The sequence below is a fragment of the Prionailurus bengalensis genome, chromosome E2 (genome assembly GCF_016509475.1).
Source record: "Prionailurus bengalensis isolate Pbe53 chromosome E2, Fcat_Pben_1.1_paternal_pri, whole genome shotgun sequence".
Classification (NCBI taxonomy): Eukaryota; Metazoa; Chordata; class Mammalia; order Carnivora; family Felidae; genus Prionailurus; species Prionailurus bengalensis.
In genome coordinates, this window is record NC_057352.1 from 17,360,922 (window position 1) to 17,377,199 (window position 16,278).

The window sequence follows — 16,278 nt, forward strand, 5'->3', positions numbered from 1 at the left end:
TAGGGATTACTTAAAAAATGCACAAAAATATGACTTTATAGTGATACCTCCAATTTCAACCCAACACCACAGGGTTCATCTAGCCTCCTTCTCTCCATATTGCAATTACCTTCTCCAGCAGTGATAAGCTTTTCTCCCATTATATTAGCTTAATCCCATAATATATTTACTTTTTTGCTTGATTCTAGAATATATGAAGTAGTAGTTTCAGAATTGCTAATCTATATCATTGTGCAAATCAATCCTACTAGCTAGTTATTTGTTTATGGTTGTTTTTTGTTTTGTTTTGTTTCTGTTTTGGGCTGAGCGAATAGGGTCAAGTTGTCGTTCAAAATTTGCTTGGGTTAGGAGCACCTGACTGGCTCATTTGGTAGAGTGTGTGGCTCTTGATCTTGGGGTCATTAGTTCAAGCCCCATGTTGGGGCTTACTTTTAAAAAAAAGAGCTTACTTTTTTAAAAAGCTACTTTGGGCACCTGGGTGGCTCGGTTGAGTGTCAGACTTTGGCTCACGTCATGATCTCAATTCATGAGTTTGAGCCCTGCATGAGGCTTGCCGCTGTCAGGGCAAAGCCCGCTTTGGGTCCTCTGTCCTCCCCCCTTTTCTATTCCTCCCCCCGCTCATGTTCTCTCTCTCAAAAATAAACATTAAAAAATAAAGCTTTAAAAAAAGTTTCTTGGGTTAGCTTTTTCCCCTGTAGTGTGGGGAAATATTTGTTTCTGCTTATATTCCAATGTAGGGTCTTTCTTCTCTTTATGTAAACATATATAACATTAACATGGTTCCCAAAGTGAAAAATATACAGAAAGGTATACTTAGAGAAGTGTTACTTCCTCATACCTTCATGTATTAAAATTTCCTATATTTTTGGGTCCCTTATAGACTTTCTGTTCTATTCCACTGGTCTGTTCCTGCATGAGTACCACATCATTTTGATTATTTAGGGACTTTTTAGTACTTTTAAATATCTGGTAGGACTAGGACACCTTGGTAGCTTTTCTTTCTCAGTCTTAACCTGGCTATTCTTGCATAAAATCTGTACTGCTACCACTAGGGATACTGTATATACGTCAGATGAAATGACCAACTGAATTGTCTCCCTCCAGTAATTCTCTTCCCAATATCTTTTCTCTTCATGGCCCTTATCAGAATCTGAAGTTTTCTTAGTTAGGTACTTACTGGTTGTCTGCTTCCCAGATTTTCCTGAAGATTGGGGATCTTGTCTTCAGTATCCACTAGCATATTGTCAAAGGCTTGAGCACTCCATGGCATTATGCACAAGAACTTTGTACATATTTTTTCCATTTAGCTATTCTGGAGGGTGTATACTTATCACATTGTGGTTTTAGTTTTTCCACTTTCTTAATAATGAACTTGAGCAACTTTTGATATCTTTATTGGCCATTTGGACACTTTTTTTGAAATGTTTATATGAGTTTTTTTCCCATTTACTATTTTATTTTCTGTCGTTTATTGATCTATAGGGATTCTTTATATATTGTGGATGAGTCAGTCAAATATATTATATATATATTTATTTAATATTTTATTAACATTTTGTCTATATATTATTAAATATTTTACATTTATTACATAAATGTATATATTCATATTAACATATATTAACATATACTATATTGTATATTATATATATATAATATATTCTCTGTGACTTTTTTCACTTTCTTAATTGTGTTTTTTGGTGAAGTAGATTCTTAAATTTAATACAGTAAAATTTATCATTTTTCCCCATATGGTTAATGCTTTTTGTATTCTGTTTAAGAACTCTCTGCTATCTCAGCATTATCAACAATAGCCAAATTATGGAGAGAGCCTAAATGCCCATTGACTGATGAATGGATGAGGAAGATGTGGTATTTATATGCGATGGAATATTACTCAGTCATCAACAAGAGTGAAATCTTGCCATTGCAACAATGTGGATGGAGCTAGAGTATATTATGCCAAGAGAAATAAGTCAGTCAGAAAAAGACAAATACCATATGATTTCATTCATATGTGGAATTTAAGAAGCAAAACAGATGAACGTATGGAAAGGGGAAAAGAAGAAAAAAGAGAAAGATAGGGGAACAAACCACAGGAGACTCTTAATGACAGAGAACAAACTGAGGGTTTGATGGAGGAAGGTGGGTAGGGGATGGGCTAGATGGGTGATGGGTAATAAGGAGGACACTAGTTGTGATGAGCCCTGGTGAACTGAGTAATTCACCAATTACTCAGTTCTACTCAATTCTACTCCTGAAGCCAATATTGCACTGTATGTTAACTGACTAGAATTTAAATTAAAAAAAAAAAAAAAAGTAAGAAATCTTTGCTACCTCAAGCCCAGAAAGATATATTTCTTTTGCTTTACCTTTTTACAATTAGGTCACTAATGTATCTGGAATTTATGTTTATAGTGTGATGTAAGGGCCAAGATTCATTTTTTATGAATATAGCTATGCAGTTGACCCAGTGCTACTTATTGAAAAGACCACTATGTCCCAACCATAATGCAGAGGAACCTTTGTCGTAAATCAGATGACCACATATATGTAGGTGTATTTCAAGGCCATTTATTTTGTTCCATTGGTCTGTTTGTTCATTCTTGTGCCAAAACCATACTGCCTTAATGACCAAAGTACTACTTTCACATTAACAAATTCAAGGACAAAAATATTATATCAATGTGTCAAAATAGCATCTGATAATATTCAGCAGGCATTTCTAAACTTTTTAAAAATGTTTTTTTTATTTATTTTGAGAGACAGCGAGTAGGGGAGGGGGAGAGAGAGAGGAGAGAATTCCAAGCAGCGCAGAGCTCTTTGTGGGGCTTGAACTCACGAATTGTGAGATCATGACTTGAGCCGAAATCAAGAACCAGACGCTCAACCTACTGAGCCACTCAGGTGTTCCATGTTCTCCACTTATTTAAAAAAAATTTTTTTTAAATCTTTATTTTTTGAGAGAGAGAGAGAGAAAGCATGAGTGGAGGAGGGGCAGAGAGAGGGAGACATAGAATCCAAGGCAGGCTGCAGGATCTGAGCTGTCAGCACAGAGCCCAATGCGGGGCTCGAACCCACGAACTGTGAGATCATGACCTGAGCCAAAGTTGGACGCTCAACTGACTGAGCCACCAAGGCACCCCTCTCAGCAGGCATTTCTAATAAAGAAGTTAATAAGGAACTGAAGGAAACAATTGAGCCACAACAAAGTCTGTTTGCCTCCAAACTAAAACAAACATTATACTAAGAGATTTCCATTAAATAGGTGAAAACAGCTATATCCCTATCACCACTAATCCTAAGTCCTATTTTGGAGATTCTATTAGATTAATAAAATAATCGCTATAAATATTCAGAAAAAATCCAAAATTATATCTATTTGCAGTTAACATAACTGATAGCCTAGAAAACCAAGGGTCTTGTAAAAAATTAAGATTATTGGGTAATAATGAAAGCTATGATTGCATCCACACTTAAATTTTTTAAATTTTAATATGATAGTATCACCATAAATACACATACAGCCACAATCTGGGGAGGCTAAGGTTCGTTATTTATAATACTAGGTAAAGGATTATTATCTAGAATATTATTTTTAAGAATCCCACAATTCTTTTATATTTTTTTAACAAAGGAACATGGCATGAATTGGTAAGTTATAATGTTTAACAATAAACAGATGTGAAAAGATGCTCAACTCACTATAAAGCACATACCAGAAGTAGGATTACAAGGAAATAATACTTTATTGGGTGAAGGGGTTGTAAATTGGCAAGACAATGATGTTCTGGCTTCTTTTTTTTAGAAAGAGAGAGAGAGAGAGCATGCGTGAACAGGGGAGAGGGGCAGAGGGAGAGAATCTTAAGCAGATGGAACCTGACATGGGGCTCAATCCCACAACCTTGGAATCATAACCTGAGCCGAAATCGAGTCAGATGCTCAACCCACTGAGCCACTCAGGTGTCCCATGTTCTCCACTTCTTTAAAACAATGTTTTTTAATGTTTTTGAGAGAGAGAGAGAGCATGAGTAGGGGAGGGGCAGAGAGACAGGGAGACACAGAATCTGAAGCAGGCTCCAGGCTCTGAGCTGTCAGCACAGAGCCCGACATGGGGCTGGAACTCATGCACCGCAAGATCATGACCTGAGCTGAAGTCAGACACTCAACCAACTGAGCCACCCAGGTGCCCCTTCCCATGTTCTCCACTTCTATGGCACTATCTAGTGAAGTTGAAAATGAATATAACCTTTGAGCAGTCCCACTTTTTGATAAATACCTTAGAGAAATTCTTGTTTATGGATAGCAAGAAACACACAGGTTAAGTCAGTAGGATTTTTCAGCAAGAAATTATAGTCTATACATATATTTATAGAAAGAATAGGGGGAAGGATTTTCTATTCTATTGAAAAGTATCATTTCAAATTAAAAAAAAAAAGAGCAAGCAGCTGACTGAATAACATAATTTGAATTGCTTTCCTTGCCAAACAGATAACTGTACACCTGTCATAATGCTGACATTACCATCCTTGAGCCACTCCTGGTTATAGCAGCATCTGCCAAAGTGGAATTACATCCACAGTAGGTATTCGGAATGGGAGTTCTGTATAGTAAAGTCTGAGATACACTGGTCAGATAAAATGAAACTTTTTTGGATAGTCTTTTGTTAGGCACTTAATGTGAATTTTTTTCCCCCTCAAGAAATATAGTATACAGAGTTCCCAGCCTTGTTTGGCTATACAGTAATTTTCCCATTATCATTAAAGTACTAGTGTTTCGTGGAACATACTTTCAGAAATTTTGAGTTAAGTACAGTCTCCAGAAGACCTCTGTTAGCATGAAAACGATACCAGGCAGGAGAAACATACTGACCCGTTAGCAAAAACTAATTTTGTTATAGCACTTAAAATACTTTTTGTGTTAAAATATTGTGTGTATTGTTTGATATCATGAGTGGGTCTATTCTAGGTGAGTGATTATCCAATGATATCTGCCCAATCTGAACAAAATGGACCGGGAAGTACAAGTCTTAATGTATAACTATAGTGACATTACAGAGGTTTGGTAGAAAATAAAGTGTAATAATAATTCATTTTTGTTTTGTGGAAGGTAATAATTTTTGTGTTGAATCCTCATTTTTCATATCTGTTGTTCACTCCTTTTTTAAAGCTGATGAAGCTAAGATGAATTAGAATATGAGAAACAACCTAAAAGATATTGAGGTAAATAATGCCATTTTTTCCAACATTGTTACATTGCTCGAGTTAAAAACCTAAAATCTGGATACTTAATTAAATCACAACAGGTCGGGTCCCTGGATATTCCTGGTAAATTGTTTTATGTTTTATAATTTTTTTAATTAAAAAAAAGTTTATTTTTTTATTTTTGAGAGAGAGAGAGACAGAGTGCGAGCAGGGGAGGGGAAGAGAGAGGGGGAGACAGAGAATCTGAAGCAGGCTCCAGGCTCTGAGCTGTCAGCAAAGCTCGACGCGGGGCTTGAACTCACAAACTGTGAGATCATTACCTGAGCTGAAGTCGGACGCCTAACTGACTAAGCCACCCAGGTGCTCCTATAATTGTTTTAACAGACCATTAAGTTCGCTGAACTTTATTTGGGATGTTTGTATGTATCTTAAGTGATACTGGTCCAGATTTTGCTTTCTAGGGGCTATTCGCATTTTATTATTGGGATGTTAGCCTTATAGAATGATCTAGCAAAATTTTGTTAGAGGCTCTCTATTCTTTAAAACTTTTTATTGCCTGCAAAACTGTTGATTCTAGTTTTTTAAAACAATCATAACTACAATATTTTTCTTTGCTTATATATCTGTTCAGGTTTTCTATAGTATCTTGAGTCAACTTTGATGATTTAGTTTTCTCCAGATAATTCATTCTCTGTATTTTTATAGATATTGAAATATATGTATATGGTAACACATATAACTTTAAAATTTTTAATTCTCCTTGATATATATAGCTGTTTAACCTTTCTCATATATAAAGTTGAAACGGAGTCTTTTTTCCTCAATAACTGCCAATTCTGTATTAATGGCCTTTTCAAAGAACATCCTTGGATAAGGATTTTATTAGCTATTTCATTAATTGCTACTTTAGTGTATGAATTACTTTGCGGTACTTAGTTTTAAAAAAAATTATTAAAAAACTATTTTATGGTTCAAGCTAATGTGTTTTTCCCCCCAATTTTAAAAATCAACTATCTGTTAGGGGCACCTAGGTGGCTCAGTTGGTTAATAAGCATCCGTCTCATGATCTCACGGGTTGTGAGTTCAAGCCCCACATGGGGCTCTGCACTGACACTGTGCAGCCTGCTTGGGATTCTCTCTCTCTCCCACTGCCCCTCTCCCCCCTCTCTCAAAAATAAACAAAAATCAACTGCCTGTTATACAACAGGTACTATAAGTGTGGGGACAGAATGGTAAAGAAGACAAACACTAGTTCCTCAGTCCAAGTTTTCTTTTTCTTTTTTTTTTTTAATATATGAAATTTATTGTCAAATCGGTTTCCATACAACACCCAGTGCTCATTCCAAAAGATGCCCTCTTCAATACCCATCACCTAACTTCTCCTCCCTCCCACCCCCCACCAACCCTCAGTTTTTTTTTTTAATGTTTATTTATTTTTGAGACAGAGAGAGACAGAGCATGGACGGGGGAGGAGCAGAGAGAGAGGGAGACACACAGAATCTGAAGTGGGCTCCAGACTCCGAGCTGTCAGCACAGAGCCCAACGCGGGGCTCGAACTCATGGACCGTGAGATCATGACCTGAGCCGAAGTCGGACGCTTAACCGACTGAGCCACCCAGGCACCCCTGTTCTCAGTTTTTAAGAGTCTCTTATGCTTTGGCTCTCTCCCACTCTAACCTTTTTTTTTTTTTTTCCTTCCCCTCCCCCATGGGATTCTGTTAAGTTTCTCAGGATCCACATAAGAGTGAAAACATATGGTATCTGTCTTTCTCTGTATGGCTTATTTCACTTAGCATCACACTCTCCAGTTCCATCCATGTTGCTACAAAGGGCCATATTTCATTCTTTCTCATTGCCACGTAGTACTCCATTGTGTATATAAACCACAATTTCTTTATCCATTCATCAGTTGATGGACATTTAGGCTCTTTCCATAATTTGGCTATTGTTGAGAGTGCTGCTATAAACATTGGGGTACAAGTGCCCCTAGGCATCAGTACTCCTGTATCCCTTGGGTAAATTCCTAGCAGTGCTACTGCTGGGTCATAGGGTAGGTCTATTTTTAATTTTTTGAGGAACCTCCACACTGTTTTCCAGAGTGGCTGCACCAGTTTGCATTCCCACCAACAGTGCAAGAGGGTTCCCTCAGTCCAAGTTTTCTAAATGCATTAAGGTTATTTCTTAACAAGTAGACTTTTGGTGATTTCCCACAAACTTTTATTTGTAGGCATCATTATCATTTATCACTAAGTGGTATAAAATGTCAGATTTGATTTTCTACTTAAGGAAAGCTTTATTATGGATATTTTCAAATATATGCAAAGGTAGTAAGAATAGCACAATGACTCAATGTACCCATTATCCAGCTTCAACATTTAGCAGTTGCCCATCTTATTTCATCTGTTCCTGTCACCCTCCCTCCCTCCATTTACTTATTTAGTTATTTATTTATGAGAGTGAGTGAGCAGGGGTGGAGGGACAGAATCCTAAGCAGGCTCAAGTCAAACTCAAGAGACATCTGACTAAGCCATCAAAGCACCCTTTTCCTGAAGTATTTTATTTTATTTTATTTTTTTTTATTTAAAAAAAAAATTTTTTTTTTCAACGTTTATTTATTTTTGGGACAGAGAGAGACAGAGCTTGAACGGGGGAGGGGCAGAAAGAGAGGGAGACACAGAATCAGAAACAGGCTCCAGGCTCTGAGCCATCAGCCCAGAGCCTGACGCAGGGCTCGAACTCCCAGACCGCGAGATCGTGACCTGGCTGAAGTCGGACGCTTAACCGACTGCGCCACCCAGGCGCCCCTTCCTGAAGTATTTTAAAGCAAGGCATAGACATTATGTGATTTCACCCTTGAATACTTCAGTATGAATCTCTAATGTATAAGGACTTACACATAATAATTGGTGATGATGCCATCATCATGCCTAAAAAATGAATAATTGCTTAATATAACTTAATATCCACTTAGATTTACATTTTCAAAACAATGTAAACAATGTTTTCATTTGTCCAAATCAGGATTGTATTTAATGTATTTTATTTTCTGTAATTATGCTCTGGCATTTGGAGACTTGGTCCTGGAGAGACTGCCCTTCCCAGGGGTAGCAAATTCCTAGAGATAGCAAACAATCTTTTGATCAAACCCACCAAGCCAAAGCCCCAACTGTTTCATCAAACTCTCATACACCAAGCCAATATTCCTCCTGCACAAATCACCCCAGGGCCAGGTACCAGACAACTAGGGACCACTCATATACCTCAGAACCTCCGAAATTATTAAAACTATCCAGGGGCACCTGGATGGTTCAGTCTGTGAAGCATCTGACTCTTGATTTTGGCTCAGTTCATGATCTCACAGGTTCATGAGTTCGAGCCCTGCCATCAGGCTCCTCACACTAATATTGTGGAGCCAGCTTAGGATTCTCCCTCTCTCCCTCCTGCACACACACACTCTCTCAAAATAAATAAACTTAAAAAAAAAAAAAAGAAATATTAAAAAAAAAAACCACTATCCATTCCATTCCCAAACTTCCTCAGTGTACTTACCCAGTGTCACCCATTCTTTGGAGAAAACCTCAGCAAAGGCTCTGTGCCATGCTCTGCCCTTTCCCCACTTCTGCCTTCCAACATAACTGGGTATTTCCCCATGTGGCCCTGTGGGCATGCTGTTGCCTCCTGTTTTTAGAGATCTTTGAGTCTAAACTTCTTCCTTCATGACAATCATTTCTGTATCTGCATGTTGTACCATAATTGATTAAAACAAATCCTGGGTACATTTTAAAACAAGGATTCCAATACATTCCATACACTGCATTTAATTAATATGTCTCTTAAGTCTCTTTTAATTTGCAACATTCTTTTGTCTTAACCTATGTTGGTTAAGAACCAAGACCATTTATTCTGTGGAATTTTGTACATTTTGGGTTTGGTTGTTTGCTTCTTTGTGTCGTTAATTTGTTCCTTTATTCCCCAAGTTTCCTGTAACCTGGTAATTAGATTTAGAGACCCACTTTTACTTCTGAGTTAACATTTGGGGTAAGAACACTTAACAAATGATACTACATATAGCCACTGCACAAGCAAGAGGCACATAGTGGGGCTGATCTAATTGAGATGTTGATGTAATGTAATGTAAATGTAGGTTCTGTCATTCTGATCCATTAAAAACTTCCTATCAATCTTTTTCACTAATGATCTTTGCTTCCATTGATATCACCACCAAGATCCAGTATTTCAGAAATTAAAGAGTGATTTTTCAAATTCTGTCATTCCTTTGATCTTTATTAACTAGAGTTCTCTAATAATAATAAAGAACTTTACTTCACCAACTTTTGGTTGTCTTATATAGGTCATAAAGGAAAGACAAAATAAATGCTCCACTTTTCCCCTTTATTTATCAATAAGTACCCTAATATGCTTCATAACTGACCAGTGCATTTGGTCAGGAAAAAAGGAAGCTATTAAAAGCTTTTGTCATGACAAAAGGACATAGGAACCAATTTGAGGGGATTCTCACTAATGAAAGACAGGACAACCAGAGCACAAAAAAAAAAGGCTACAATGTATTTTTAAAAATCAATACAGAAGTTATAATACAAGTAATTTTTAATTTCCAAAGTTTCTTTTTACATTATTCTTTGTTAATTTTAAGTTAAATTTAGACTTGGGCCAGAGAATGTAGACTGTAGAATATCTGCTTTTTTATGAACAAATTGAAAAACAATTTCTCACTTCCACTATTTTAAAAAGAGTAAGTTATCTGAAGTTAAATAAGGGTGAGTGTTGGTGGAAGGCATTTCTATATTCTTTGTGCCCATAGTCTTTCATATGAATTTTCAAAGGAGTAATACTAATGATAATAATAAAACAAAATTTAGTGGCTTAAAACAACAATCATTTTATTATATCTCATGATCTTGTGGGTCAGGAATTTGGGCAGGGACTCAGTTGATAGATTCATCTGTTTTATATGGTATCAACTGAAGTCACTCAGTGGGTACTCAGCTGCTGGGTGGTCTGGAGGATCCAACACTATTTCACTTAAATGTCTGGTGTCTTGGTAGGCATGTGTGGAAGACTGGGCTCAGAAGGGTGCCTCTTCCTTTCTTTGTGGTCTTAGGGCTTCTCCATGTGGTCTCTTCAGCAGAGCAGACAGACTTTTTAACAGAATTCAGAGCCTAAGCTTAAAGGAGCACTCCAAGAGATGAAGTAAAATCTACCAGTAAAGCCTGGAAACTGGCACAGCAGTACTATTACTAGTCAAAGTAGTCTTGGTCTGCCCATCCTCAAGGAGAACGGATGTGGATTCCAGATTTTGATGGGGGAAAGGGGGAATGTCAAACAATTTGCAACAATTTTTATTCTGCCACAGTATTGTATTACCATTTTACAAATGAAAAAATTATAGCACAGAGCAGTTAAGCATCTTGTCAATATAATACAAGTAGGAAAGTGATGGGACAGAGATAAGTGTCTCCCACATTTGTCACACTGATTAGGATTAGTTTTTAGAGTAAGTGTAAAGTTTATCAGGTTTAAGTGATGGTGGAATACATTAAATTAACATACTCTTGTAATGATATAAAACCTGTTAAGTCAATTGCCTGTATGAAGGAAGCAAAAAGGATTAATTACTATATTCATAGAGTATTCTACAATACAGGATTGAAAAACTATCTTATATTTTTACATTATGAATTTTTAGATGATGGGTAAGGTGTGAATGTTGTCTAAAGGCCTTCTTACATTCCTTACATTCATAAGGTTTCTCACCAGAATGAATTCTCAGATGCTGAATAAGGGATGAATTAAGTCTAAAGGCCTTCCTACATTCCTTACACTCAAAGGGTTTTTCACCAGTATGAATGCTCTGATGTAAAGTAAGTTTTTGGCGCAATCTAAAGGCCTTCCCACATTCCTTACATTTATAGGGTTTCTCACCAATATGAATACTCTGATGTTGTGTAAGTTGTGAGAGCAATCTAAAAGCCTTCCCACATTCCTTGCAGTCATAAGGTTTAACACCAATATGGATACTTTGGTGTGAAATAAGTTGTGAGTAACGACTAAAGGCCTTCCAACATTCCTTACATTCATAAGGTTTCTCACCAGTATGAATTCTGTGATGAAGAATAAGATGATAACCACGACTGAAGGTCTTTCCACATTCCTTACATTCATAGGGTTTCTCACCAGTATGAATTCTCTGGTGCAGTGTTAGTTGCTGTCTCACTCTGAAAGCTTTCCCACATTCCTTACATTCATAGGGTTTCTCACCAGTATGAAGTTTGTGATGTACTCTAAGGCCAGAGCCACACAAAAAGGCCTTCCCACATTCTTTACATTCATAGAGTTTGTCAGCAATATTAAGCTTCTGATGTCGAGTGAGATGTGCATACTGTCTAAAGGCCTTTCCACATTCTGTACATACATAGGGTTTCTCACCAGTATGAATCCTCTGATGGAGAGTAAGTTGTCCTCGCACTCTGAAGGCTTTCCCGCATTCTTTACATTCATAGGGCTTTTCGCCAATATGAATTTTCTGATGTACTCTAAGGTCTGGGCCACATATAAAAGATTCTCCACATTCTTTACATTCATAGAGTTTTTCACCAGAATGAAGTCTCTGATGTCGAGTAAGGTGTGCAGTCTGTCTAAAGGCCATTCCACACTCCTTACATTCATAGGGTTTTTCACCAGTATGAATTCTGTGATGAAAAGTAAGCTGTTGGCGTACTCTAAAGGCCTTTCCACATTCTTTGCATTCATAGGGTTTCTCCACAAAATGAATTCTCTGATGTGGAGTTAGAGATGTACGTTTTTGATAAGAGGACACTTTTTGAGATGTAATTTTCACTTGACTGAAATATTCCTCCTGTCCTTCAAATTTTCTTTTAGACTCCCAGTCACTTTTTAAAATTAGGCCCTTAAGGCCATGATTTTTAATTCTTTCCATTATCTTCCACTGAGGTAAGTTTATTTCATAAATGTCATTTTCTGAGGATAACTTCTTGGTCTCATACCTGGTCTCTAAATCTGAAAGAAAATAAGAGAGCAAACATATAGTTTCCTTTTTTAAAAGAAGTAAAATTTCTACAGTAGAAATAATAGACAACTAAAGTAGTACTCAATGAAATTCTGAAAATATGCAAGTTGAAAAAAAAGCATACAGTAACACCAGGGAAAATGAAAGTTCATGTTAAGAAAGTAAGACTGGTGGGGTGCATGGGTGGCTCTGTTGATTAAGCGTTCGACTCTTGGTTTCGGCTCAGGTCATGATCTCATGGTTTGTGAGACTGAGCCCTGCATGGGGCTCTGTGCTGACAGTGGAGCCTGCTTGGGATTCTCTCTCTCTCTCTCTCTCTCTCTCTCTCTCTCTCTCTCTCTCAAAATAAACAAATAAATAAACTAAAAAAGAAGAAACAAAGTGAGGCTGGTGATTAGTAAGTCAGTGGGTATCAAGCTGAGATGTGGAGTAGAAGTCACAGGAACTTGTTATAAATATTGAGCTTTAGACACTACCTAAACCACCTGGATCAGATTCTACAGTCCTGGTCAGTCCAATATTTAATATTCTCCACACAGTTCTGATGGAAATGAAAGGTTAAGAATTCATCCTTAACTTTTTTCAACAACTTCTCTTTATTCTTAGAATAAAATCAAACTTGCTGTGGTTAAAAGACCTCCACTTACCTATAACACATCATCTCAGTCTGCTCTATTTTCCACAAATCTGCTTGGGCTCTTTGAATAGCTGGTTACTTCTCATCCTGAGGTCTTAGTTTAAAAGTTATTCCTTTAAGGCTGACTCTAAACCTATGTTGTTGGGGCACCCAGGTTGCTCAGTCAGTTAAGCATCTGACTCTTGATTTTGGCTCGGGTCATGATCTCCCAGTTCATGAGTTCGAGCCCCGCATCGGGCTATGCACTGACATATAATATATGTGTATTACATATCAACATATATCTGGGTTGAAATTATATATTTATAAATTTTTCCAATTGTTTCTCTGCTTTTCTTACCCCTAAACTTCTTCAACAGCAGAAACAATTTCTACTCTCTGTTAAATAATACATGCATAGCACATAATGAGTTTTACTCTTTCAATTCCCATGGTTATATACTCATTTGGAACATATTTCTGTCTCTAATCTCTCACATATTATAACAATGATTAAATATTCCCTTTATTAATCCAAGCTAGTCTAGTTAAACATATAAATGGAAAATGATGGTTATATATTCCTATATATCCTTTTATTGCTTAAACCCCTTATCTATGTCCATTCCTTACTTCATGTAGCTGTGAGTTATTTTCTGTCACAACACAATAAAAGTGCTGAAGAGTTCTATTCACTTGATTTCTCTTTAAGCTTATTCTGTTATTCATCCATTTTATAAATGCTCAACTAGTTTTGTTCCTTCATCCCCTTACTCAAGTCTCCTTTCCGTTCCTTCAGAGGCAAAGCTATTCCTTTATTTCCTAGAAATGTGTACCAGTGATTTTCCACACAGGAAAACATGTTTATACCTTACTGAAGTTCTTATGAAATACTTAGCAAAGAAAAAGATGTGATATGTAAGAAACTCACTAAAAGGGACAATGGATCCTGTAGTCACTTGAGTATGAAAAATTTGCTAACAAAGTTCATGTTGGATATAGAGAGAAGATGGTAAACCAGTGGGAGAAATAGCCAGAGAAATATTTAAGTGCTGAATGAGTTATGTATGAGAGAGAAAAAGGAGGATGTTTCAGTTATTATAATATGGTCTGTGTAAAAAAGCTGAAATCATATCAACATTTTCTATTGAAGCTAGAAATAATAACATTTTAAAAAGCCAAAAATAAACCCACTTGAAATTTTAGAAGTCTATATTAAATAACTTTTAGATCAATAGGGAAATAAGTTCCAAAACAGTATTTTTGTATTTTAGAAAATGGTAATAATTTAAAAATCAACATTAAATTAGTATCTATAAAATATAAGCACAGCGCTTAGAAAAAAATTTGAAAACTTTAAATATTTACAACAATAAACATGAGAGAAAAAATTAATTAAAAATCAAAGAAATTGGAAGAAGAATAAAGTAAACTGAAGCAAAGCAGAAGGAATAAATTAATCAGTATAAATGCATAACTAGTCAGAAAACAGAAAAAAAGAACTAATACATAAAGCAAAAGCATTCTTTAAAAAAACAAATCAGGGGTGTCAGCTTGGCTCAGTTAGTTAAGCGACTGACTCTTGATTTAGGCTTAGGTCATGATCTCATGGTTTGTGGGTTTGAGCTCTGTGTCAGACTCTGTGCTGACAGTATGGAGCCTGCTTGGGATTCTCTCTCTCTGTCCCTTCTCCACTTGCATGCTCTGTTTCTCTCTCTCTCAAAATAAATAAATAAACTTAAAAAAAATCAGCAAAACAGCTAAAGCGTTAGTTAATATAAAGAAAACAGCAAGGGGATGCCTGTGTGGCTCAAGTCAGTTAAGTGTCAGACTTCAGCTCAGGTCAAGATCTCAAGGCTCGTGGATTAGAGCCCCAAGTTGGGCTCTGTGCTGACAGCTCAAAGTCTGGAGCCTGCTTCAGAGTCTGTGTGTGTCTCTCTCTCTGCTCCTCCCCTGCTCATGCTCGCTCTCTCTCTCTCTCTCTCTCTCTCAAAAATAAACATTAAACAAATTAAAAAAAAAGAAAACAGCAATAAAGCACATAGAAATAAGAAATGGCAAAGTGAAAATAACCACGAATACAGAGGCCAGCTGAAAAAAGATTATTTTGCTAATAAATTTTAAAACATACCTAAAATGAATAATTTTCTAGGAAAATATAATTTACCAAAACTGACCGCAGAAGAGATACAATGTTTAAACATGAATTTCCAGGGGGCCTGGGGGCTCAGTCAGTTAAGCGTCCGACTTCGGCTCAGGTCATGATCTCGCGGTCCGTGAGTTCGAGCCCCGCCTCAGGCTCTGTGCTGACAGCTCAGAGCCTGGAGCCTGTTTCAGATTCTGTGTCTCCCTCTCTCTATGACCCTCCCCCATTCATGCTCTCTGTCTCAAAAATAAATAAATGTTAAAAAAAAATTTAAACATTAATTTTCATAGAGCAAATAGAGAATGGGGTGAGACTTACCATCTCCTTCTCCTAGGAAAGAAGCTTTAAAGAATAGACCATCTAAATTCTATTAAGAGTAGACTATCTAAATTCTATTAAGACTGAGAACTAAGAAAAAGGAGGACTTCCAAACTATTTTCATAGAGTAATACTGTACTAAAAATATCACTCATAAAAAGAAAACTACATACCAATTTTTTGAAAACTGATATAAAAATTCTAAAACATCTAATAAAACAGCATATTGAAAACCTAGTGTTATTTATTCAAAGAATGTTAGAGTGGTCCAATATGAAGAAATCTATTAAGACAAATCAACACACAGGGGTGCCTGAATGGCTCAGTAGGTTAAGCATCCAACTCTTTTTTTTAATTTTTTTTTTCAACGTTTATTTATTTTTGGGACAGAGAGAGACAGAGCATGAACGGGGGAGGGGCAGAGAGAGAGGGAGACACAGAATCGGAAACAGGCTCCAGGCTCTGAGCCATCAGCCCAGAGCCTGATGCGGGGCTCGAACTCACGGACCGCGAGATCGTGACCTGGCTGAAGTCGGACGCTTAACCGACTGCGCCACCCAGGCGCCCCAGCATCCAACTCTTGATTTTGGCTCAGGTCCTGATCTCAGGCCCTGGGGTCAGGCTTGTGGGGTCAGCCTCTGCGCTGAGAGCGCAGAGTTGGCTTGGGATTCTCTCTCCCTCTCTCCCCTTCCTGCGTGCATGCTCTCTCTTTCTCTCTCTCTCTCTCAAAATAAACTTAAAAAAAAAAAAAAAATAAATAAATAAATAAATAAATAAATAGGGCTGCAGAGTTTGGGGGGAACCACAAGATCAACTTCAGAGATTCTGAAAGGCAACTAAAATAGGAACCATTCCTGATTTAAAGGAACAGCACAATAAAATAGAAATGATTACTTCCCTAAAATGATAAAATATATATTAAAGGCAGCTTTTGAGTTATTAGCCA

At 36.9% G+C, this 16,278-nt stretch overlaps 1 protein-coding gene across 1 annotated transcript in view; it reads right to left on the reverse strand.

The window, feature by feature from the left end:
* Positions 1-16,278, reverse strand: part of LOC122494299 — a 64,971-nt gene that overhangs the window by 31,762 nt on the left and 16,931 nt on the right. The window contains 1 exon segment of the mRNA XM_043599365.1: positions 10,888-12,242. Within this exon segment, the coding sequence (XP_043455300.1) occupies positions 10,888-12,242 (1,355 nt within the window).